The 22,110-nt window shown below is 40.1% G+C and overlaps 2 protein-coding genes across 3 annotated transcripts in view; one reads left to right on the forward strand and one right to left on the reverse strand.

Moving 5' to 3' along the window:
* Nucleotides 1–19,422, forward strand: part of LOC119731329 — a 36,948-nt gene extending 17,526 nt beyond the window's left edge. Inside the window, exons 1-4 of one of the 2 annotated variants that reach the window (XM_038204491.1) lie at nucleotides 12,666–13,011; nucleotides 17,213–17,867; nucleotides 18,650–18,778; nucleotides 18,978–19,421. In XM_038204491.1, coding sequence (XP_038060419.1) covers nucleotides 17,271–17,867; nucleotides 18,650–18,778; nucleotides 18,978–19,298 — 1,047 coding nt within the window. In that variant the 5' untranslated portion in view covers nucleotides 12,666–13,011; nucleotides 17,213–17,270 and the 3' untranslated portion in view covers nucleotides 19,299–19,421. Of the gene's footprint in view, nucleotides 1–12,665; nucleotides 13,012–17,212; nucleotides 17,868–18,649; nucleotides 18,779–18,977 lie in introns of those variants that run through there. The other variant, XM_038204490.1, reaches the window with a different exon arrangement.
* Nucleotides 745–10,492, reverse strand: LOC119731328 (50 kDa hatching enzyme-like). Its single transcript, XM_038204489.1, has 10 exons — nucleotides 10,232–10,492; nucleotides 9,130–9,238; nucleotides 8,205–8,392; nucleotides 7,149–7,350; nucleotides 6,197–6,358; nucleotides 5,233–5,280; nucleotides 4,305–4,463; nucleotides 3,538–3,662; nucleotides 2,774–2,909; nucleotides 745–1,784 (listed from the first exon to the last, which is right to left on the reverse strand). The coding sequence occupies exons 1-10, from the start codon at nucleotides 10,349–10,351 to the stop codon at nucleotides 1,519–1,521; spliced, it is 1,515 nt and encodes a 504-aa protein (XP_038060417.1). The 5' UTR covers nucleotides 10,352–10,492; the 3' UTR covers nucleotides 745–1,518.
* Nucleotides 19,423–22,110: the final 2,688 nt, after the last annotated feature.

Consider the following 22,110-nt stretch of genomic DNA (forward strand, 5'->3'; position numbering starts at 1 on the left):
TTTTTGCGAAATACCTTAACAGGATGTTGGTAAATGACAGTCTAAAGCATCCTGTAAAATTATGGCACCTGGTATACTGTCATTCTCAAGAAAAGTGGTATTTTTGTATCAATTTCCAACGCTGATCGGCCGATCAGCGTTGGAAACAACTGGCTTTTTTTCAAATACTGGCCCCAATTGACCATTGCACTTGTTTGCAATCGATTACAAACCTATGAACGGGTACGAGCAAGCTAGACTGGTTCCCTGACCTTACAATTCCCCAATGTATGTAAACTGCTCTGTTTCTTCTTATATGGAGTCAGGGAACCAGACTACAGGAAAATGATCGTTTTTCTTGGTTTTTATAGCATTTTCGAACCCAAAATCTCCAAAAAGTCAGTGTAACTATATTTGATATATATTTCCAACCCCCCAATTCCATCCATTTCTGAAAATTACAGCAAAAGCAAATGATGTATATTCCCTTTAACCAACAACCAACGCCGATGAAAACATAAGCTCAGTGGCGGAGGCTACAAATAAAGCAGTTGAAGGCAACGGTTTAAAAGTAGGCATGCGTTTGACACATTGCGATTCAAAACGGACAAATAAAACTAGATTTAAATCGACAAGATTTTTGTAAAGTACGAGAGACTAGTCTTTGTTACAAGCGCTCGCAGAGCAAGAACATACAGTGCGCGTGGGTATTAAAAATCGTTGAAGGTCAAACCAGACAAAACAATAGTTACAATACAAAAGATCTGCATTGAAAGTAACCTTCTTTTATTATCATAAGTAACACTAGTATTTCGCATAAATTACACATACATTATAAATAATAAAAAATTACAACAGTCTTTTCAACGAACTTCACCGAGCTAGCCGTTGCCGGCGTTGTGCCGAAAGCACCGTTGCGGTATGGTGTGAAATTTAGACTTTAAGAAATTCGAACTCATTGGTTGATTGCGCATGTCTAAGTGAAGGTCAATAGAGAGTGACAGGTCAAGTGTGAGGGTTGGAGTCCATATAAGGTAAAAAAAAGGACCAGATTACACAGGAGTCAAAATTTCATATGACACCGGCACTGTGCGCATGCGTCCGGTAATATGCCAAGAACAAGGACAACTCGCGAAAGAGGAACAAAATGCGACTTAATGTAACCAATAACACTTCAGGCTATTATACAATGTGTACCTAAGTGACAATAAAATAAGGCAAGTAAAAGAAAACACAATTCAAACTTGATATCCACATCAAAGAGTATTTGAGCAGAGAGCTAGTATAAACATATTCGCACACCCATCTTTAACGTATTTACACATTTTACAAAAAAAGTGATTTGAAAAATTTACACGCAAAAAGTCTACAAAAAGTAGTTTTAAATTAACGAACACATTCATGTGGTTTCTGGTCAAAATTCGCACGCATTTTGTGAACGGTGATATGTGATACAAAACTTAGTTTATCACAAAACTTGGTCATCTTTAATGTCCTCTTTTTTTCATCATGAAAAGCTTAATTAATTAATTGATTAATCTAAGAACTGGGACAGTCGTCAAGAATAAACCTGTTGACCGCACGCGGGTACTGGCGAGGATAAACAAAGTGTTTCAGGGAGTCGTCGAAAAGGTAGTACACGTTGCCCGTGAACATGTACACGCTGACCGCGTCGCCAGCGTTGTTCAAGTTGGGGCAGACGGCGGTGACGCGGAGGTTGCGATCGGGCAGACCTTGCCAGTTCCATGTCCAGATTCTGCGGCGGCTGTTGAGGGCGCTCCCTCTAAAACGGTAGACGAAAATACCTGTGCGGAGTAAACAATAAAAAAATGAAAATAGGCTTGCAACTTGGATCGGTCTTAGGTTTTGGACAAAATCTTTGGTCAAGTATAGGTGCCAATATCACGTGACTGAAACGGGCGGGGTTCCATCCACTTTTGGAAATGTCCGAAGTTTTCCGAAGACGTTTTCGTTGATACTCGGACATGTTCGTAATAGCTCGCGTGTTTACTGGTGTGAATTGGTTGTATTCGTCAACAAAATGTCTAACAGAAATGAGCTTTTTATTATTAAAATGCATTGCTCCCCCCTCCAAATGAGACCTCCCGTTTTCGAAAATGTCCGAAGTATTCCGAACATGTCTTCGCTGACAATCGGACCTGTTCGCGACAGCTCGGGTGTTCCCGTGTGTGAAATGGTTGTATTTGCCAACACAATGTCTGTTAGACTTGTTATCAGTCCTGAAATTTCCAATTTATCACATCAAAACTTCTATTTGTGAAATTTGATGCCGTAAAATGTGATGTGAATATATAATTATTCACTCGGACGCAGATGAGCTTTGCTGCGTCATATTCTAGTATTAAATGTGACTGGTACCTGACCTACGATCTGTGTTGAAAAGTCAGGATATCGTAGTCGGCTAAGGGAACCAGACGAAATCCAAAATGTTTCGTTCGCACAAGTAAAAGTTGAGACTGTGAAATATAACGATACGCGGTTGGCAAAGAGTATTTTAGTAGTTCTTTTAAATCAACTTTTACCGGTGAAGTGAGAAATTTAGATTCCATCTGTACACAGATTCCTGGTTGTATTACGCATGCCTATCAGTGAAGATGATTAGAACAGCGACTGGTCACGTGTGAAGGTTCAACCAATAAAAGGGTAAAACAGACAAGAGTCAAAATTTCATATGACATTGGGTTACTTTGACCACGAAAAAAATCAGTCAAATTTGACCGATCTCGGGTCAAATGACTCTTGGATTTTAAGAGAATAGGCATGTCAAGTTTACCTTTGAAGAAGTACGTGAAGCCGTCGCTGCCTGACGTATAGCCGGCCTGGACGTTGCAAGGCAGCCCAGGCCACTGCTCGCGGATGCGCCTCCGTCCAAGGTAGGCCCGGTTCTCGTAACTCCACACGTAACAATCCTAGTACAGGAAACAAAAAAATAAGTCCACAAAATCAATGAATAATAGAACTAAAACCACAGACAGGGCCAACCTTGCATGTAAGTTTTTGAAATTTAAAGGTAAAATGTGACGAAAACTTCGCTCAAAGTGAAGATAAGGAGGGACCCTGTGAAATCTTTCCGCCAGAAATAGTTTCCAGTCCAACACCCCTTTAGTATTGCATCAATCAACTGTGTCAAAAGAAATATCTGGTAACTAGCTCTATTTCTACTCAAGGTCATGACCACCAGACTGCTGAAGGGCCAATCTTTCCAAAAAGGTGGACATGTACCGGTCCGAGCCTTAGGATTCATATTGAAATCACTTGGCTTCACTCTCATGTGCAAAATGTTGAAGAAAGGTCTCCTTTAACAATTGAATTGAGACCTCAAACTTGGCTGGTGAAATACTGAGGACCTTGTCTTTGCCGGCATGTCTCATGAAAAGTTTGGAGAGTCTTGCCAGCTAAAGAGTGAGCAAAAGTTGGGCTGAGATTGTTCAGCATGTTTTTCTGCAGTTAAGGTCCCAGTCTTGGTAAAACAATCCAAAAACAAACAAACAAACACCCCCAACACCCCAACAAACAAACAATCACATAAATAGTCACCTTGAGAATGTATGTAATGTTGCCCCGCGTCACCGCCGCGTGCACATAGTTAGGCAGGTTCTCCCACGCCTCGTTTATCAGCGTATACGTCCGCGGAAAGACGTCCAGGCACCAGACGTACGCACCTTCAAAAGCAAGACAAAACATTCATGTTCATGTTAAAACATTATTTTGAATAGGTAAATATTTACAATGAGAAGGCATTTCCATGTTAAGATATTGGATATCCAAATTTATATACGGGTTTTTCTCTCTTTTATGAAATAAAAATATGAACACAACAATATTTTCATATTAGTTGGTCTATTTAATATTATTCATTGTAGTTTTGGTTTCTTGAGTTAAAAGATCCTTTTTGCTACTTGATTTATGTTGTGTATCTTAACTCAACCTTAAGCTTGCTTTCTATATGAAGTTGTGTTTTCAAGTAAGAACGTCTTAAGCGATTCATAAATTAAGATGCTGCATTCAGAAATATGCAAAATTCCACTACTTGTTTATAATATTTCAAGTCACTATTTGCAAACTATTGGTGGGCGCGGACATCCGGGATTTTTACATTGGCTTATCTAGCTCCCAGACCCATTTTCTTGAATCTCAATGGTTCTTGAGTCTGGAGTGCTGAATGGTAACACATATACACAGCAACTGATGAAAACTGGTGTGCGAATGAATCGATGTTTTCATCGGATGACGTTAAACTAGCCCTGGATTGACTGATTACTTTCTTGTACCACGAACTGAGTATCGTTATTTCAGATACTTACCAATAAATCCGTATTTGTGACCGTCTATGGTGTTCACCACGGCGTCGAAAGTTCCATTTCTCAGGCATGCCGCGGGCGGGGGAGGCGAAGGCGGGCCAGGCGTCCCTGCTGTAGTGGGCGGTAGTTGGGTAGACACCTCCGCTGGTGTTGTGACGATATCTAGATTAAAGAAATGTAGAAATTAATTCTGTTGTTGAGTCAAACACAAGTCCATCACAACTTCTCACAAGTCATCCAATTTCAAGTCAAGTCACGAGTTTTGTCACATAGTGTTCACACTGTGAACACTATGATAACAGTGTTAAGTTAACACGGTGTAAGCACATGAGGGGAAACTGTTTTTCGTCACATGTACACCTATTGACTAATGCTGGTCTGAACGAAAAAGCCTTGAGCCAGGATGACCGTTCGTTATAAATGGGTCGCCAACAATGCTTGTTTACGCAAAGGGGTCGCTAAAACCTTTCGTTGTAACAGAAATTTCGTACTATTATCTTAAGCGGTGTTTCCCCCATTATGTGCACAATTTTGCCTGGACCAAAGATTAATGCGTTTGTAATAACCGGAATTTCGTCATATACGATTTCGCTGTAACGGGAGCAGACTGTACTAAACTACTGTAAAAATAGTCCTCTGCACTTAAATTATCCACAATAGGGATTGGGACCATTGTGGACACAGTGTGATGTGTTCTTTGGGTAACCGAATTAAAGTTTACGATTCTGATTCAGGTAAAGGCAAAACAATCAATAATTAGCCGTGCAAAATTCCAAACAGTCAAACGTACAGAATTATCGAAGAGTTTATAGTCGTGCAATTGCTTGTGAGAGCCTTACTTCGGACGTATTAAGTTGATGAGTTAAAGTTTGTCGCCATTAAAACACTCCATCCATTTTGCTATCTAATAAAAATTAATTCCATAACATACCATCGTTCTCATCATCTGTGTCGTCATCGTCTGGTACCGTGACTTCTCCTGGAAGAGACATTATAAAAATGATTGAAGTACATTGTAAATATTATGATCGGAAGGAAGTTGTGTTATGCATTTTCTACTTATCTGCGGAAACACTTGCTGGACTAGTGTCTTATAAGTCACACAGCGTGCCCCACATGGTTCACCGTGCGTACCCCGATATTCTTCAAGATTTCGGTAGTTATCTTTACAAGAAATAACACGAATTGGTGCGAATTAAATAGTCATAAATACATTGTTCACCGTGTTTGGAATAAGTGGTATAACCAAAGTTCAGTTTGCATTGAAACAATAATTGACACTTATTTTCTGAAGAAAGGTGCCCCACGCTTTTATTGATTTGTTTTAAATAAAAAAAAAAAATAATAATAAAAAAACTCTTGCTGTTCCCAGAGGGCCTGCACAGTGTCCTCTTATTACTACAAACACTGTTAATACAAATTCTGGTTATAGCGAACATAAAGCCTTGGTCCCGACTGTGCTTAATGTGCACAATGAATGGGACTGGCGCTCCACTTAATACAAGGTTCTGATATTACAAACATTTTGGCTCGGTCGACTGTGTCTATCTCATTGACCGACTGACTGCCTGTCTTACTGCTGACTGAGTGACTGAGTCTGACTGACTGTTTAAAGACTTGATTTGCAGACTAGTGGAGAGAACCGGGCAGTGCTATCGTATATGATTCCCCATAACGCCAATGATTGGGCTACGTCCGGCGAACTGTGTAAACCAAATGCATGAATTGCATGAATAGCCTAGTAAAGAGGGCTTGGAAGTGCTATTGTATAGGAGGTCACCGACAATAGGCTACATTTCAAATGTGTACCAGATACATGATACACTTAACACTGGTCTGGGACCAGTTTTGCCTAGTCTGGTTCCCGAACCCTGCCCTTCAATTTGTATACGTACTCCCATAGAGACTCCGGATCCCTTCCTTGTCGTCCTCACTCAGTCGGAATTCAGTCTGGTACCCGCTGTAGTAGGGATACATGAGTGCCGTTAGGTCCTCTGAATGGAACAGACCAAGGCTGTGGCCGAACTCGTGGGCAGCGACCTGGAACAAGTTCGTCCCTGAGTTGGGTGGAGAAAAGGTACTGATTAATAAGGTTTGATTTCAACCTCGTTTACATACTTGTTCTGATTTACTACCAGACAGATTTTGGATGTGATAAAAAAAGCTAAGAGAGAACGCTACAAAACAAATCCGACACCAGTTTTTGTTAATTGTGTATGTTTAACAACGAATTTGTAATGGCTACACAGTGAGTCTGTAAAATCACTGCGGATTTCGAGATACATATATCATGCTGTTACTGTACTACACAATTCAGTTTAAAAAAAAACCACGTTAAATTAAAAAAAAGAAATTTAGTGTTGTTGTTCGGTATTGTTATACATGTAATTGTTGACTAAAACTGCAAAACAATATTATCAAGTTTCATTAACGGCATTGAAACACGAACATCACCTCAATTATAGGCAAAGCATTGGTTGAAATTGTGCACAATCATGGGCGTCGCGAGGGGGGGGGCAAGGGGGGGCACTTGCCCCCCCCCCCGGAAAAGCATAAAAAAAAATTAAAAAAAAGAAGAAGAAAAAAAAGAAAGAAAAAAAAAAAAAATAGGCGCGAAGACAAAGTGGTGTAAATTTAATGAGTGGGGGGGGGGGGGAATGTCCCTGCCCCCCCCTCTAAAACTGATAAATCGAGAATGTGTTGAGAAATACAAGCCTTTTTTTGGCAAAAAAAATTTTTTTGCCCCCCTCTAGAAAAAATCCTGGCGACGCCCATGTGCGAAATTGAAATAAAAATCTTACTAATTTTTCATAAATGGAGATGTTCAAAACAATTGAGTCGTGTTACCTTGAAACGTTCCCGCCGTCCATCTTTCCTCCGCGTCGAAATGGGCGTCGCTACGGAGGGGTAGATAGGCGTGGGCCAGGACCCCACCCGGGCCGTCAAACGGCGCCCCGTCCCCGTGCTCCCGTGCCCCGAAGATGATCCGAATGTCGGCCTGGGAACCGAAGACTTCCGAGAACGACAGTGGCGTGACGTCAGCCCAGACCTACGGAAAGTGATTCACAAGTGAAACACAAGTAAATCACAAGTCGATCGCAAGTCAATCGCAAGTCAATCACAAGTCAATCACAAGTCATTAACAAATCACAAGTCAAACGCAAGTCATTCACAAGTCAATCACAAGTCAAACGCAAGTCAATCACAAGTCAAACGCAAGTCAACCACAAGTCAATCGCAAGGCAATAACAAGTCAATCGCAAGTCAATGAATATGTTTATGAATGTGTATAAAAGTTAGCATTTTAGTAAATTATGATAAAACCATCATGACGGCTTTTTAAAACTGAAAATCGGATTACTGGAAATCCGCCTCACGGTGTACTTGAATATTTGAATATTTGATCGAATAAAAGTAGAATATTCGAATATTTAATTATTCGAATAGACTCAGCCCTTATGTTCATCTCCTGTTTATTGTGACTGGACTTGTGAAATGACTTCGTTATAACTTTGAAAATTCTGAATTCGATTGTGACATGATTTGCCACACATAGGCCTGGGCAACGTCAGACGCCGAGAACTCAAAAAGAAAGTTTAAGGGGACATTCCTCATTAGTTAGCCTCAGCAGGTCACTTTTGCGTGGCTTTGACGAACATGTGCTGACCGGTGTCATATGAAATTTAGACTCCTTAGAAAATGTATTCTCTTTAGGATTGTAACCCTGACACGTGACCTGTCAGTCAAATCTTCTCTTAAGCATGCGCAATACAACCAAGGAGTCATTACATAAAAGAGTCCACATTTAACACTACACCGATGGAGTTGTGATGAAATCGACTACAACATTATTTTCGAGAAATTTCCTTTTGGAAATGTCCACAAATTAAAAAGACCACTAACCTGGAAAGCATCTCGTATGATTGTCCTGACCAATTCCTGGTCCATAGAGGGCGGGAATTGTTCAATCCAGTAGGTCAGTTGGTTCTTGCTGTGCTTGACACTGTGTACTCTGTACTCCTCCGGTACGAGATCAGCCATGCCGCATCGCGGGGAATGAAGCGTATCTAGGAGAAAATCGTCAACTTGACCTGAAGGAAATTTAAGAGGAGAAGTCATGGTAATTAGCTTTATAAAAACTAAGTTTGATCTTTTGAAGCAACTTTCGTAAAGTAAAACTTACAGTGTGATTAGAAACAATATTATTTTTTCAGACCAAAATTTGGCACCCAGAAATTCCTTTAGGTGACAACGAAAACCGCAAAATTTGTTTCATGGACTAGTTCGTGTGAATGTTTACATATAACTTGTCATGATCTTTCCGACCATGAACGCTATCATTTCGTGGAAAAATGTGTTTTCGCTCCCTAAAGGGCAATTTTGCTTATTGAAATTGGAATGTCCCTTAAACAAACCAACAACGAACTGCTTGTCAGATTTGGGGAAAATGTTTAGATTATGGAAGTTGAAGGAATAACAATGTATTGGAATAGAAAAAAAGAGAAAACACATTCTTGACAACACTGAGATCACGTCATGCTTGAGTTTAAGAAATTAGAAAACCGGACCCACTGTTGCGTAGCAAGGTCATTTTATGGGGGGGGGGGTAAACATTTTTTGAAAAAGGCACTTGCACATCCGTGCTGAAATGTAGACACTTTTTTCCTCCGAACACTTGGCCTCAGTAAAATAAAAAAAGGGGGGGGGAGACTAATCACACTGCACTCAACTAGAAAATAACATTTTTACATGAACAATCGACATGCTCAGTCGGTTGTTACCAGGATCTGTATTCGCACACAAAGGTTTTAGAGATCAAAACACTTACCGGTTGGTTCGAGTCCCGTCATTGTCTGCAGGTCTATAATAGCCTGGGTTAGATTCCCGTCCGTATCCGTTCCATTTACATTCAGGTAACCGTTCCTTTCCAGATAATTCTGTAAAAAGTGAACGTACAAAAGAACTATCAGCTTCAAGGTACAAAAAAAGGTCAGTCTTTTTGCATTTGTTTTTCACATGAAGTAACAAAATTGTTAGAAAACTTGAGTATATATGATGCAATATGGGAATATTTTTGCCAAAAGGCTACACAAAAATTTGAAGAAAAAAAAGACTGAAAACATAATTATGCACATTTTTTTTTTTTGGGGGGGGGCTTGTATCGCCGGATTCCGTTGCTAATGCATGCCGCAGGCACCTTATTTTGAAACCACCTAAATATTTCTCCAAAGTACACCATTTCAGGTGGAATTATTTCACAGGGTATTTGATACCAGTCCTATCTTCACTTTGAGCTAGGCTTCTGCACTGCAAAAACTGGAGTGTTAAATTTACACCATTGGTATCTATAAAGGACCATCTGGTGGGGGATTCATCTGGTGTTAAATTTTACTGGTGTTGTCCTATTTAGATACCGAATGGTGTTAAATTAACACTACATTTTTTGCAGTGTGTCATGAAATCGGTAGGTACTTTTCTGGGTGACCATGCAAAGGATCCTACGTGGATTTCACAGATATATTAAAATATGAGGATGCTATTTTCAAATTTCAACCCGAAAATATCATAAGTAATATTTTTCTAGCAATACAAATGACACACCGAACAAAAGTGTGCCAAAGATGAATTTCGGAATGTATACATGTACTTCACAAATTTCGAATTATTCAATCGGGCGTATCTTAATGTGAGCTATGGGCGCAAAAGCAAGCCGAAATAAAAGGCTTGAACAAAATGTCGTAGTTTTTGCAGTTTTAAAATAGTTTTTTTTTTCTTCAAAATCCACATGTCACGTGGCTCTTCATGAAAACGGTGACAATTAATGCACACGATTTTAGGTAAAATTGTGCAAGATTTGTCTTGCTTTTTATTTAACAAAAAACATTTCTCTCAATGGTCTAGATTTCAAGAAAAAAATCTGCAACTGTTACCTGAAGGTCAGTCATTTGCTGGTCTAACTCAACGGCGCTGTCGTCGGCTTGAGTCTTGACGGCTGCAACCCAGACACAAAATAGCAGCAGGATCACTGGTAAACGTCGCAAACGTGACATTGTAACAACTAAAATGCTAAATCAACTGCCTCAATACCTGGTATGCAGGATGTTTTAATAATTGTTGCCTTCCGGGTTTTTTTTTTGGTAGCCCGTTTTGGACTACTTTTGGATTGTAAACTTAACTGCTTTGAGCACGTCTGTTTTTCCCCCGGTAATCACGGTTTAAAACTCGACGTCCGGACAGCAGCGTAAAGGCTAACATTAAAATGCGAGTTTTGAAAATGTTTTCCCTTTTATCAAGAAACCCGTCTGTTTATTTCGTGGTCTCCCTAGCAATAAATCAACAACACCTTTTTCGAGAGTACGGATCAGGCAGGACACAAACAGGAGGGCTTGTTGGAGGAACTTCTTGTCTTGAAGATGATGCGCGTCTAAACAATCCTTGCTTGGTTGATGAGGAAAGGATGCCCGTGTATTGTGTTATATGTCAGAGGCTCGGGTTATGAATAGCCAAAATGCGGTTAGCATCCGGAAACGGCTCTTGCATAAATGGCTTTCTGACCACTGGGAGTTCAGTGATGAGACACAAAGGACGAAGGAGTAGCCTCCACCCCTTCATCAACAAAGACTTCCAAGGAGGGGTGCCGGGCGTGGCTTCTGTTCCTTGCTCTATGCTTTCGCAAGTCAGACCAACTATCCAGAGATACTAAGTAATTGGTTACGAAAGTGCGGTTTCGATGCTGCAAATTTATGTAACCCTTTTTGTCAAAAGAAAACATTAAGTAACCTGTCTAAATTTGAGCTCACTATAGATTATATCATATCATATCATTATTATTATTTTTTTTTTTAGAATACTTGAGAAAATATATCTTCCGATATTTCTCAACACTAAGCCAGGTTTCAGTTGAAATCGTAATATGAAATCGTTATACATTTTGACTTGTGCCCTCTTTTGGTATGATGCCCGGTTTGTCACTCGGGAAAATAATCCTCATTCACGATATGTAACCGATTGCAAACTAAACTAAATTCGGTCAATTGGGAGTAATATTTGGGGTTTTTTTGTCTTTTTCTCGTTGTATGGTTAGGGTCTTGAACATGACACTCTTGATATATTAGGCTCAACGATTTCACAGGATGCTTAATGAATTACTAACAATTATAACAAAGTTGGGTATTTCACAAGATTTTGACAGTTTCGTTTTAAATTTCGTGTTCAACCTCTTATGTGATTTGTGACTAAAGGACGATAATTATAAGCCAACACCTACATCTGTTCTGTTTAAGTTTCCTTGGTTGTTATGGGGCTATACCAACTATGGTTGGGCCATGTTTATAGTTGGGATTATCAATCATCAGCTCTTGATGTACGGTTCGTGTTCAGGTGTGATATAGTTGTGCCCCATGTTATAATATGGCATCGATTGATCTTATTCCAATATTTGTTTGTTTCTTATGATACTGCGGTCATTAGTGTTAAAGTAATCAGCCAAGTTATTAGCCTTATATTTAAACATAAGGTTGAATCTCTTTATTTATTTCTAAAGAATGAAATTTCACTTTGTGCCAACTGGTTGGCAAACTATGAAAGGCCAAGGTTGCAAAAGACGTATTAATGTTCAAGTTCCGAAATCTAGATTGTTGAAAATAAGCTACATAATTAGAACCAACAAACGCTACAAAAGACTTTAAAACTTCTTACACAATGAAGGTGTTAATATGCCATTTTTGGTGAAATATGTTGCCAACCACGGCTTAAATCTATGCCCATGTGGCTGTCCATACATAATGGTGCTCAATGTTGGATCAAAAGAAACTTTACGCGCGGTGCACACCGGTAAATAGGCCAAAACCCACCCGCCAAGCTCTTGAATAAAAGTACGTTATACCCTCAGAATATTCTACAGGCCTATTACTATTAGAGAGTTTTGAGAGCCATACAATTTGTGAATTGAAGAGATACGGCAATGAACCTCTGGTTCGAACTTGGGCTTCTAATCCTGAGCATTTTTGCCATGTTGTGGAGGGATTCGTTTTTCAAGATGGCTACTTTTCCGCTCTGGGAAAATAGCGGTCGTCTTCTTTGGGTGAGAATTTCTCGAAAAGTTAATGGTCAACCCACCAAAAAAATGAAAAGAAATGAAAGATGACATGTTGATCGTCATTTTTCTGTGCAGCTTTAATACCTGTGAGAGTTCTGAGTATTTTTAAAAGAATTTTGAAGTGTGGTCATTTAGCACTAATGTCTATGGCAATTTTAATGCAGGGTTGCAGCCTTACTTTCACTTGTAGCCAGACTACATTCTTGAAAGGCGCCCTCTATTTTGTCACTAGAACTCTTGGGAGTTCCCCTCTAGCTTAATGGATAAATTACTATGACTGCCGCGCCGCTGCGCTGGAAATCCGCGGCAAGTCACGTCTTTTTTATTACAACTGAATGAAACTTCCGCAGCGATGGCACGAAAGAAGTAGGCCACAGCAAAGAGTAGGCTCCGTGAATGTATGTGTATGTAGGGTCAACGTGACTAACAGAAATCGTCTGCTTTGCATGCATTATGAATGGCCACGCGACCTAGTGTTGGCTGACCTTGGCTCTAATTGTATTCACCACATGGTCAAAATGGCGGAGGCATTAACAGCCAGTGTTGACGTCTGACATGAGTGCTTCAATAAGTCAACATTACATTGTACTAGAGTGCAGTACAGTACCGTGGGTATGTATATGCGTAGTGTGTACATAATCGATTAACCATAGATTAGCCTACACCACGACGAGTAAAATAATTTATTCCTCCATGTCCCTTATTTCATTTTCACCACTGTATTCATTGCTTTTGCATTCCAAGCAAAATTGCTGTGCTGGATATCCACGAGATGGATTGTGCACAATTCAAGTCCATTGCCAGCTACGCGGATACTGAGTGGGGGTCCATTATTTGAGAACGAAGCCAACACAAAAGGAATGGGAGTTGCTGAAAAAATTGTAAGTCCAAACCAACTACCCTGTTGGCGGCTACGCGGATACGGAGTGGGAGTGCTGTGGAGCATGACGCATAGTACATACATGTAGCGCTGAGAAGGTTTATTGAGGGCAATCAACCGTGACTCCGTAGCCGGCTAGGAGGTGGATAGATCGAGTGGTGGGGTATTCTGCAATTGTGCCGTTTTGAATACTACATAATACATTATTTTGTACATGCTGCCTGCCACACAGTTGGGCAGAAAGGGGAAATATTTGGGGGAATTGTGCCTTTGATGATACAAGCATGGAATTTGGTATCCAGTCAGAGCACAGAGCAAGTCATCATAGAAAGATATTTGGCTAAAGGGCCATCGCAGATTTATCCTTTGAAAAAATATGGGCTATAGGTAGAATGACAAACAAGTTCAAAATTTTCAAAATAGCTGCCATTGCTTGTTAATATTCTGCCTATGTTTTTCCAAAGGATATTTATAGCCAAATATCTGTCTCATGACACACTCTGACTGTGTGCCAAATGCCATGCTGGTACATGTATCATTAAAGGCACAATCCCATCACCTACTACCGAATTAGTCATCATTTAATAGCTCTTTTGTATTTTTGTTATGCCTTAAATACTATAGAATCGTTGGGCTTTAAAGGGAAGATACAATATTTGCAAACATAAAAAACCCCGAAATGATCAAATTATCACCAAATATCTTGCTGGATTGTTATGGAATGACAGTCCAAAGCATCGTGTAGCATCGTGGCTCCTGGTGTACTGACATTTTCAAGAAAACTGGTATTTTTTCCAACAATGGTCGGCCGACCAGTGTTGTAGAAAACTGGCTTTCTTTCAAAAAGTGCTCGTACTTTTTCACAGTTAGTTACTCCGCATTTTCTTTGCAATTGATTACACACCTGTGAAGGGGTACAAGCCTGCTAGACTGATTCTCTGACCTTACAATTTCCCAAAGTCTATCAATTGCTCAGTTTCATCTTAAGTGGGGTCAGGGAACCAGACTATACAAGAACATGGTTGGTTTTCTTGGATTTTCCAGCATCTCCGGACCAAAACGTGAAGCAAGTCAGTTTAACAATATTTGCTATAACGTACTAAACCTCCAAATCCATTAATGTCTGAAAATTGCAGCAAAAGCAAATGTCGTACATTCCCTTTAATAGTACCTAGCCCTATAAATTGTATTGAGTCTCATATCATTATACACGTGCAATGGACTTCCTCCGAATTGTGGCCACACACTAGCAATGCATGCTACATTTCCTGAAAAGTTGTGTTTCCTGAAATTTATATCCATACCGTTTTCCCTTGACATTTCGCTATGGAAGTTATATTTACATGGTTAAAAAATTGAATTCTGTACGATACATTGTGTGAGCTGTCTAGTTATCCTGTAATTTCCCGGTGAAATTTGTCCCGAAAATGAGAGCAGTATTTTTCTCAGGGTCAGTTTCATGCACTTTTGACATATTTTATGTTTCCTTGGTTGTTATGGGGCTAGTGACCCAACTATGGTTGGGCCATGTTTTTAGTTGGGATTATCAATCATCAGTGGAACTTAAACTATCTCTTGATGTATATGTAGTGCATGACATTCGAGTTTCATGTAAATTTAAGCCCAGCTTATATTGGGAAGGATCCAGGGGGGCCAAAGGGGGCCATGCCCCCCCCCCCAAAAGAAACCATTTTTTTTTTTATGTGACATCGCAATAAAGGCAGGCAATGAGTACACCACCATCTTTTCCTCAAAAAAACATTGGTTAAAGTGGTCAGAAATTGCCTCAGATCGCACCACGGAGCATCGAGAATCCAAAAAAATGTCGGGGCCCTTAAGCGGGCCCCGAACCCTACGCCGTAATTTTTGTGACCCACTTTTTTGGGGGACCAAAATTTTTTTGGCCCCCCCCCAAAAAAAATGTGTTCTGGACTACAGGGTACGATTCTGTAGGAGAATTGTTGATCCCATCTTTCATTTGAATTCAGCAGTTTTCTCTTAAACAAACACAAATAACGACTAAAAATGAAATGCTTTACATTTATTTTCTGCGTTTCTCAGTCCGTCTTCGTTTACCCGTTATCATCTGGTTAGCTACACTACACTCCGGTAACTTCCTGTATTTATGCATGCAGCTATACTAATAAACGGATTACCAGCCTCATGGTACATGCCCACGAGGCATGTTCCATTCATCATTGTAGGGGAGGTTTTATTACGATACCTCATTGTATGGAGAAAAAACACACACTTTTTGTTGATCTCTTTTTTATACAAATCTTCCTGACATAAATCTTGAAAATATTTTTGTCGTACATTCATATTATAATTCTGAACCAGACAGGATGTTATTTATTTCATGTTTCTGGCTTTTTATAGTCGGGGTATGATAGTAAAATCTTCATTCACTTTATGTTTGAATTTTCAAATAAACTACAAAGCGAAACTTCAAACTTGCAGTTATGCTATGTGCATTAATAAAGCCTGGTTCATACTTCACGCGAAAGCGAAAGCGAAGCGAAATTCCTGAAGTCAACAATACATTCGAAGCGCGTCCACCATTGTTGACGACATGAATTTCGCTTCGCACTTGCTTTCGCGTGAAGTATGAACCGGGCTTTAATAATCAGGGGTCGACCTTAACTTTTTTGTTCACTAGCCTACTACTGAAACGGACTCTTAACTAGCCCGCGGGCATTTTCACTAGCCCGCATTTTTGTTCTTATCTCGAATACAAAATTGCGTATTTTTAGGCTCAATTCTCAGGCAATATTGTCAGTGTTTTTGATTAACAGGTCTAATAATTTAACCCTTTCAAACAGTTGATAAAATTAGACACAAATTGATGGGGTTTTCTTTCTGAATCTAATGATTTATTTCTTCCTGTACGTTCATCTTTGCCGTATCCCAATAATTGTTCACTGGCCAGCCGGGCTAGTTAAGGAGTAGTTTGACTAGCCCGCCGCTGTTTTGACAAGCATTTGGCTAGTGGGCTACCGCTAATTTCGAACCCTGCATGAATGCATTGTCGATGTCGCAGACTTGTGTGAGTGTGAGTTTATCACGGCGGACGCTGACCTGGGTCGGAAGTACACAACTTTCTTTGTTAGTTGGAGGAAGGAAAATACACTTAAGGCCTGGAAAAACACAGGAAAATGGTCATCCGTAAGAAAAGGAGAGACATCTGCCTATTTGTTGAAGGAGGGAAGTACATGTATTGGTTATAAAGATGGAAGTACCCCGTGTCTGAGTACACAATTTCCTGGGGTGGCAAATTCTCCGTTGATGTAGGGGATACCTAGAGGGGAGACACTATTTCCGTAGGAGAAATTGTGGCTAAACCAGGAGGGCCGGGGGACCAGGATCTCCTTCAACATCGGCATTTACGAGAACTTTTGAAGTAAAACATTTGTTAACCTTCCGGCATTAATAATAATAATAATAATATTGAAGATTTATAAAGCGTACATATCCCCCTATAAACACAATTAATCCAATATACTCAGAAATAAACATTATACCAATAGAGAGAGAAAAAATACAAATCACAAAATGATAAAATAAACAACAGATATGCAGAAATGCAGCTGGTGTCTAGATGCATTCCTCCCATGTGAATAACATGAACGTCGGCCTACATCGCCAGGCATCTCCACATAAAGATGTGGCGCGCGAATGCACACCGACACCCACGCCGCCCATTGTGATCGGAATGCTCCAACTCAGAGCATTCAAGCTTGTAGGTGTACATGTCAGCGGAACCGGGAGGGGAATTTCCCCATTTATTTACACGGGCGGGGGGGGGGGGCATGCCCTTGGCAGGGGCTGCCTCTTGGGAGGGCCAATAGTGTACTCTTAATGAATTCTCATGCTGCCCGAACAATTTAGAAAACAGGCATTTTAAGGGTTAACATTTGTGTTTCTTTTCTCCAGGCATTCGGATCATTGCTCACGCAAACAGTCGACGTTGAATCGTCAGGTCGACGACAGGATGTTTAGCGAGACGGTTGCTGACCATCGGACGGGGCACCCATCGCCAAAGCCTGGGGTGCTTGGCACGGGCGTGTTCAGCCTCCTCACAATCCTCGTGGAAGTTGCAAAGCAAACCATCGTGTTTGCAGTTAGACATTTCAACACAACCAAACTGTATCCCTTCTACATTGGCAGCATCGTCTTCTGCACGGAGCTGTCCAAATTCCTGTTTTGCTACCTTATTTTCTGCGTTCAGCACAGACGCATGCGCTTCATGCCGTCGCCCGTGTTTGTTTTTCCCGCGTTTTTTCTCGTGGCAGCCAACAGTGCCTTCTTGTACTGCGTGTACTACATCGCCCCGCCCACGTGGAACATTTTCCTCCAATCACGCGCCGTGTTCACGGCGCTCGGTGGTTTCGTCGTTTTCGGCCGACCAATAGAAAGACGGACATGGGTTGCTATGGTGCTGCTGGTAGTGACGGCCATGTTAGCAGTCTTGTTCAGTCCGGGAGTTGTGACATCTCAGTATTATCCGTACGAGGAGGATACAAAGATGTGGGTTTTTGCAGCGTTTATTGGCGTCGCCTGTTCGGCATTCTTGTACGACAGCTTCGAGGTACTTTTCCTAAGAGAAAAAAAGACAAAATCTTTAAATAATGTAGGCTTAAGAATAGTGGTGATTTATAGAAAGAGTGAGCTGAACTAATTTCCTTTTGTATGTCAATCCATACTTTCTGTTTGTAATAATCTTTCCTCGAGAATAATAATTTCCTCACGATGGCTACGCGCATGCAATGCGTCGAGAAAAACGAAGATATCCATTTCACATTAAAAACAAAAAAATCTACCGACCGGAAATGTCGACAGGTATTTTATAATAACCTGCTTCAGAATTATTGTATTGTTGTTCCTTGGAACAGTAAAAACACATTTTTCGGCAAATTGTGTCCCTTCCCTAAATTGTGAGGCGTTCTGGCAAAATGAGACGGAACTGGGCAGAGGTTGAAATGAGGGTTTGTTGGTATCAGGAAAGAGAATAAAATTCTCCTTACAATACTGTTTGTTGCACTTCAATCAGACATTCCGTTGACAAGTTATGGCTGTTTAAAGTTCATATTTATCGACGTGTCAAAAAAGTAAAATACAAATGTACTGAGAAAAAGGCCTTTAAAGTTTCAAGTTTTGTATTTGTAAAAATGAAAGATGACAATCGTTTTTCCTCAAACACACCTTTATTCCATGAGGGTTTTTTTTATAGCCGTATCAAAGATAATATCAATAAATCGGAAAATTGGGGGAAAAAAATCACCCAATTCGTGTTGTTTTTGTACGGCCTAGTCCAGTTCTGTCTCATTTTGCCAGAACGCGCATAAAATGTGTACTTTTTTTCATTTTCAGTACATTAGCAAACTCGGCAAGCGGCCAATCGCAGAGAAGCATATCCAGCTATATTTCTTTAGCACCGTTCTTGGGTTCATCGGGGCCGAGTTTACATCTAACGGCAACATCTTCGAGCTTGACATAAGGGTACGAAAACATATCTTGCTTATTCTCTTTTCAGCATTCAACTATTAGAAGACCCTGTTTGCCTAGTGTGCAACCTCGTTCCTTAGCGTCGAGCAGTGCGCCCCACTAGCTGCCCTCTCGCCTGGCACTATCGTTTGATAATCGAACACTTAATAAAAACAGTTTGATGTTAAATTAAGAATACAATTTTTCCCCGTAGATGTTTTTCCCATTGGATTTCTACATGTGTGTGCTCACCCTTGTCGTGTGGGGGTTCGGCGGTCTAGGTTTGTTCATCCTCATGAATCGACTCTCAACTCCCGCCGATGAGGCCAACTTCATTCCCGCCTGGATCCCACCGGTACTTTTCCTCTTGTCCACGGTCGTGAGTTCGCTGATGTTTCCGACACAGCAAGGCTATTCTCACGGCGTCACAGCGGTGATCTTTCTACTCATGGGGACAGTTTCGGTTTTATATTCATCCGGCGGCTCGTCCACCGTGCCGCCGGAGCAAAACAAGGTCGCAATAATTGATGCATGATTTTCTGTCCCTTTACTCTAAATTTTTTGTTTTGTTTTGACCCGCATGATGTCACTAAGCAGTGTATAGTCGAGTAAACATCGCAAGTGCATCACAAGTGCTGATGACTTCTGTGGACTAGTGATGACTTATGAGGACTTGTGAGGACTTTTGAGGACTTGTGATGCACTTGTGAGGACTTGTGAGGACTTGTGATGGACTTGTGAGGACAACACAAATAGTCAGTCCTCTCGCAAGTCTTTTTGTCGCATTTCATTCACATAACTTGTGACCTGAGTTGCAATTGGAGGACTAATTATTCCCTTGTGAGGACGTCATGTGAGGACTTGTGATTGAGTCGATCACAACACTGTAAACAAGTAAACGAACAAGTATTAGCTTCTTTTTTTTTAGAAATTGGCTGAAGTTTTTTACGATATACTTTTCAATTCAAGGTGTTTTTTTTTAATTGAAAAAAGTTGAGGCTGAGACTAACTCTATCCGTGCAAGAAAAAACAAAGCAACAAAAAAGTGCTGACGAAGGATTACAGTAGGTGATCAAACGTTTCGTCGTTTCTTATAGAGGGTCAAATTGATCTCAAGCAGGGTACAGTGTTGCTACGTTATTGGATGCAAAATGAATATAAATCACTATTTTCTTCATGTTGTTGAGGTTGTCTGAATGTGGTTTTTTTTTACTGTGTAGGCCGAAGTGTACTTTATTTCAATGCAAATGAACATTGTTCAGTATTTTTTATAACGATAAATTTGTTCTAAATGTACTTCAGAGGTCTGATTTTTTTTGTATCAGTTTCTTGCCGTGAGGCTGAGGGCACTTGTTTCAAAAAATTTGCTTGTCTGCCGTTAAAGCTCATTTTTTTTAAAATGAATATTTGAATCGGAAGTGTTAGAAGATTGACGTTTGTATCGAACCTAAGCTGTTAAAAAGCTGCATTTTGAGAAACAGGGTAAAACCCGGGGACATTCAATGAATACTTTTATTATGAATTTATCTTTGAGCCTATTTTCTATAGCGGATTTTAATATTGAACCATGAAGCTAAGAAAACGGCTCATGAGTTTTCAAAGGGGTTATCTCACAGATGATGTGGTTTTTTTTAACAGTTGTTTCTATTTAACATAAATTTAGAGTTCGTGTATTTTCAAAGTTAAGAGTATTGCGATGTGGCAGGGAGGTATATGATGTCTGAAGAACACCGATTTTGTTTTGTATTAGATTGACACCTTCACCAATAACTGAGCTGCCTATGCATGAAGTTTTAACCGTTGAACCCTTGACCTAGTCTCGTTACAAGACTGGATTTGAATTTGATTCCCCTAATAACGCTAGTAACTCCAGCAGCTGATGATGTCTAAAGACCACCGATTTTGTTTTATTAGATTGACACTTTCCCTTTATAGCTGAGCTGCATGTGCATAAAGTAACAATCTTTGAACCCTTGGCCTAGTCTCCTTACAAGACTGGATTTGCTCTTTATTCCGCTCATACAGCCGGTCTTTGAAAAGTGCTTTCAACATGATGAAGCGAATCCATTCTTGGGAATTAAGTACGCGATCGGCGGTAGGCGTAATTTTTATTCCTAGGAGGGTTAGGGGCAATGTCATGAATAATTCATGTTTATCCATGAGAACGGACAATGACATCAACAGCATTGTTGTTAGTTACTCAACTAGTTACAATACATTAAAGCATTTTAAAGAACGGTTGTCGTCGAGCTACCACACAGTAGCCTAGTGGATAGCGAGATGAGCTATGGATACAAAGATCCCTGGTTCGAATCCACGTCGTCGCTGCTCATTTTCATCAGCTGTTTTTCTTCTCCAAATTTATCACTGAGATAATTTTAAATTAAGGGGAAAATAGAACGAGAACCTAAGTCTTGCAATGATTCAAAGGAAAAACTAAATTATTCATGACATTGCCCCTAACCCTCCTAGTAAAAAAAATTACGCCGGCGGTAGCGCCCTCTGGGAAATCCCGAGCATTTCGCGCGCTGTATTCAAGATATTGCAAGTGCGTGAGGCATGCCTTGGAATATCCTGGGTAGCGTTGCCAATATTCCCAAGGTTGGTTATTTTCTGTATCGGGAGAATAAAATCCAAATTTAGTTTTGAACTGAGACTACCCTTGAGGATATATTTTTTTTTATTTGTGTATAACAATGTACAGTTGATGCATAAAAAGTGTTTTACATTGTGGGTTCTGGTTAGGTGCTTATTAATGTTAAATTGAAGTGTTTTACAGTTTATTTCTAATGTGAATTTAAAAAAAAACCACCACTTTCAGCAAAAGAAGTTAATTAAAAAAAAACACCACTTTTAGCAAAAGAAGTTAACTATATAAATGTTTTATAAAACAACTCACAAATATGACTTTACAAAAACAACCGGCTTTGTCACGTCGGTATATATATTTTTTGAGGTAGAATACATATTATTTTAAACTGGTAGATTTTGTTTTGTTTTTTGATGAGTATTAACAAGGAGAGTATGCCACAGGACAATAAAACACAACTCATTTATTGGTTTCAACACTCCAATTTTCAATGTGTTCATTGTCAGTGGTGAGAAAGGCCTATACACGGGGGCGGTGGAACGCTTTTCAAACATGGTGGGGGGAACACTAAAATAGGGCACTTGCCAGAGTTGTAACGAGTCACTGATTTTTGTGACTCGAGTCGAGTCGAATCATTAGGTCAAGAAGGTCGAGTCCAGTCGATTATCCAGTCGCATTATTTTTCAGGAATTTGTATGATAATTTTTTTTTGACAGAGCTGGGGGGGGGGGGGGGTTAGACCCCCAGCCCCCCCAGA

Source organism: Patiria miniata, unplaced genomic scaffold (genome assembly GCF_015706575.1).
Source record: "Patiria miniata isolate m_02_andy unplaced genomic scaffold, ASM1570657v1 HiC_scaffold_23, whole genome shotgun sequence".
In the NCBI taxonomy this organism is placed as follows: Eukaryota; Metazoa; Echinodermata; class Asteroidea; order Valvatida; family Asterinidae; genus Patiria; species Patiria miniata.

What these genes read in the sequence shown, in the direction of transcription:
- LOC119731328 (XM_038204489.1), bottom strand. Translation starts at nt 10,351, where the DNA reads ATGTCACGTTTGCGACGTTTACCAGTGATCCTGCTGCTATTTTGTGTC. An exon ending in GACGGCGGGAACGTTTCAAG is followed by an intron (nt 6,359 to 7,148) that starts GTAACACGACTC and finishes CACCCAACTCAG; the next exon opens with GGACGAACTTGTTCCAGGTC. An exon ending in GATCCGGAGTCTCTATGGGA is followed by an intron (nt 5,281 to 6,196) that starts GTACGTATACAA and finishes TGTCTCTTCCAG; the next exon opens with GAGAAGTCACGGTACCAGAC.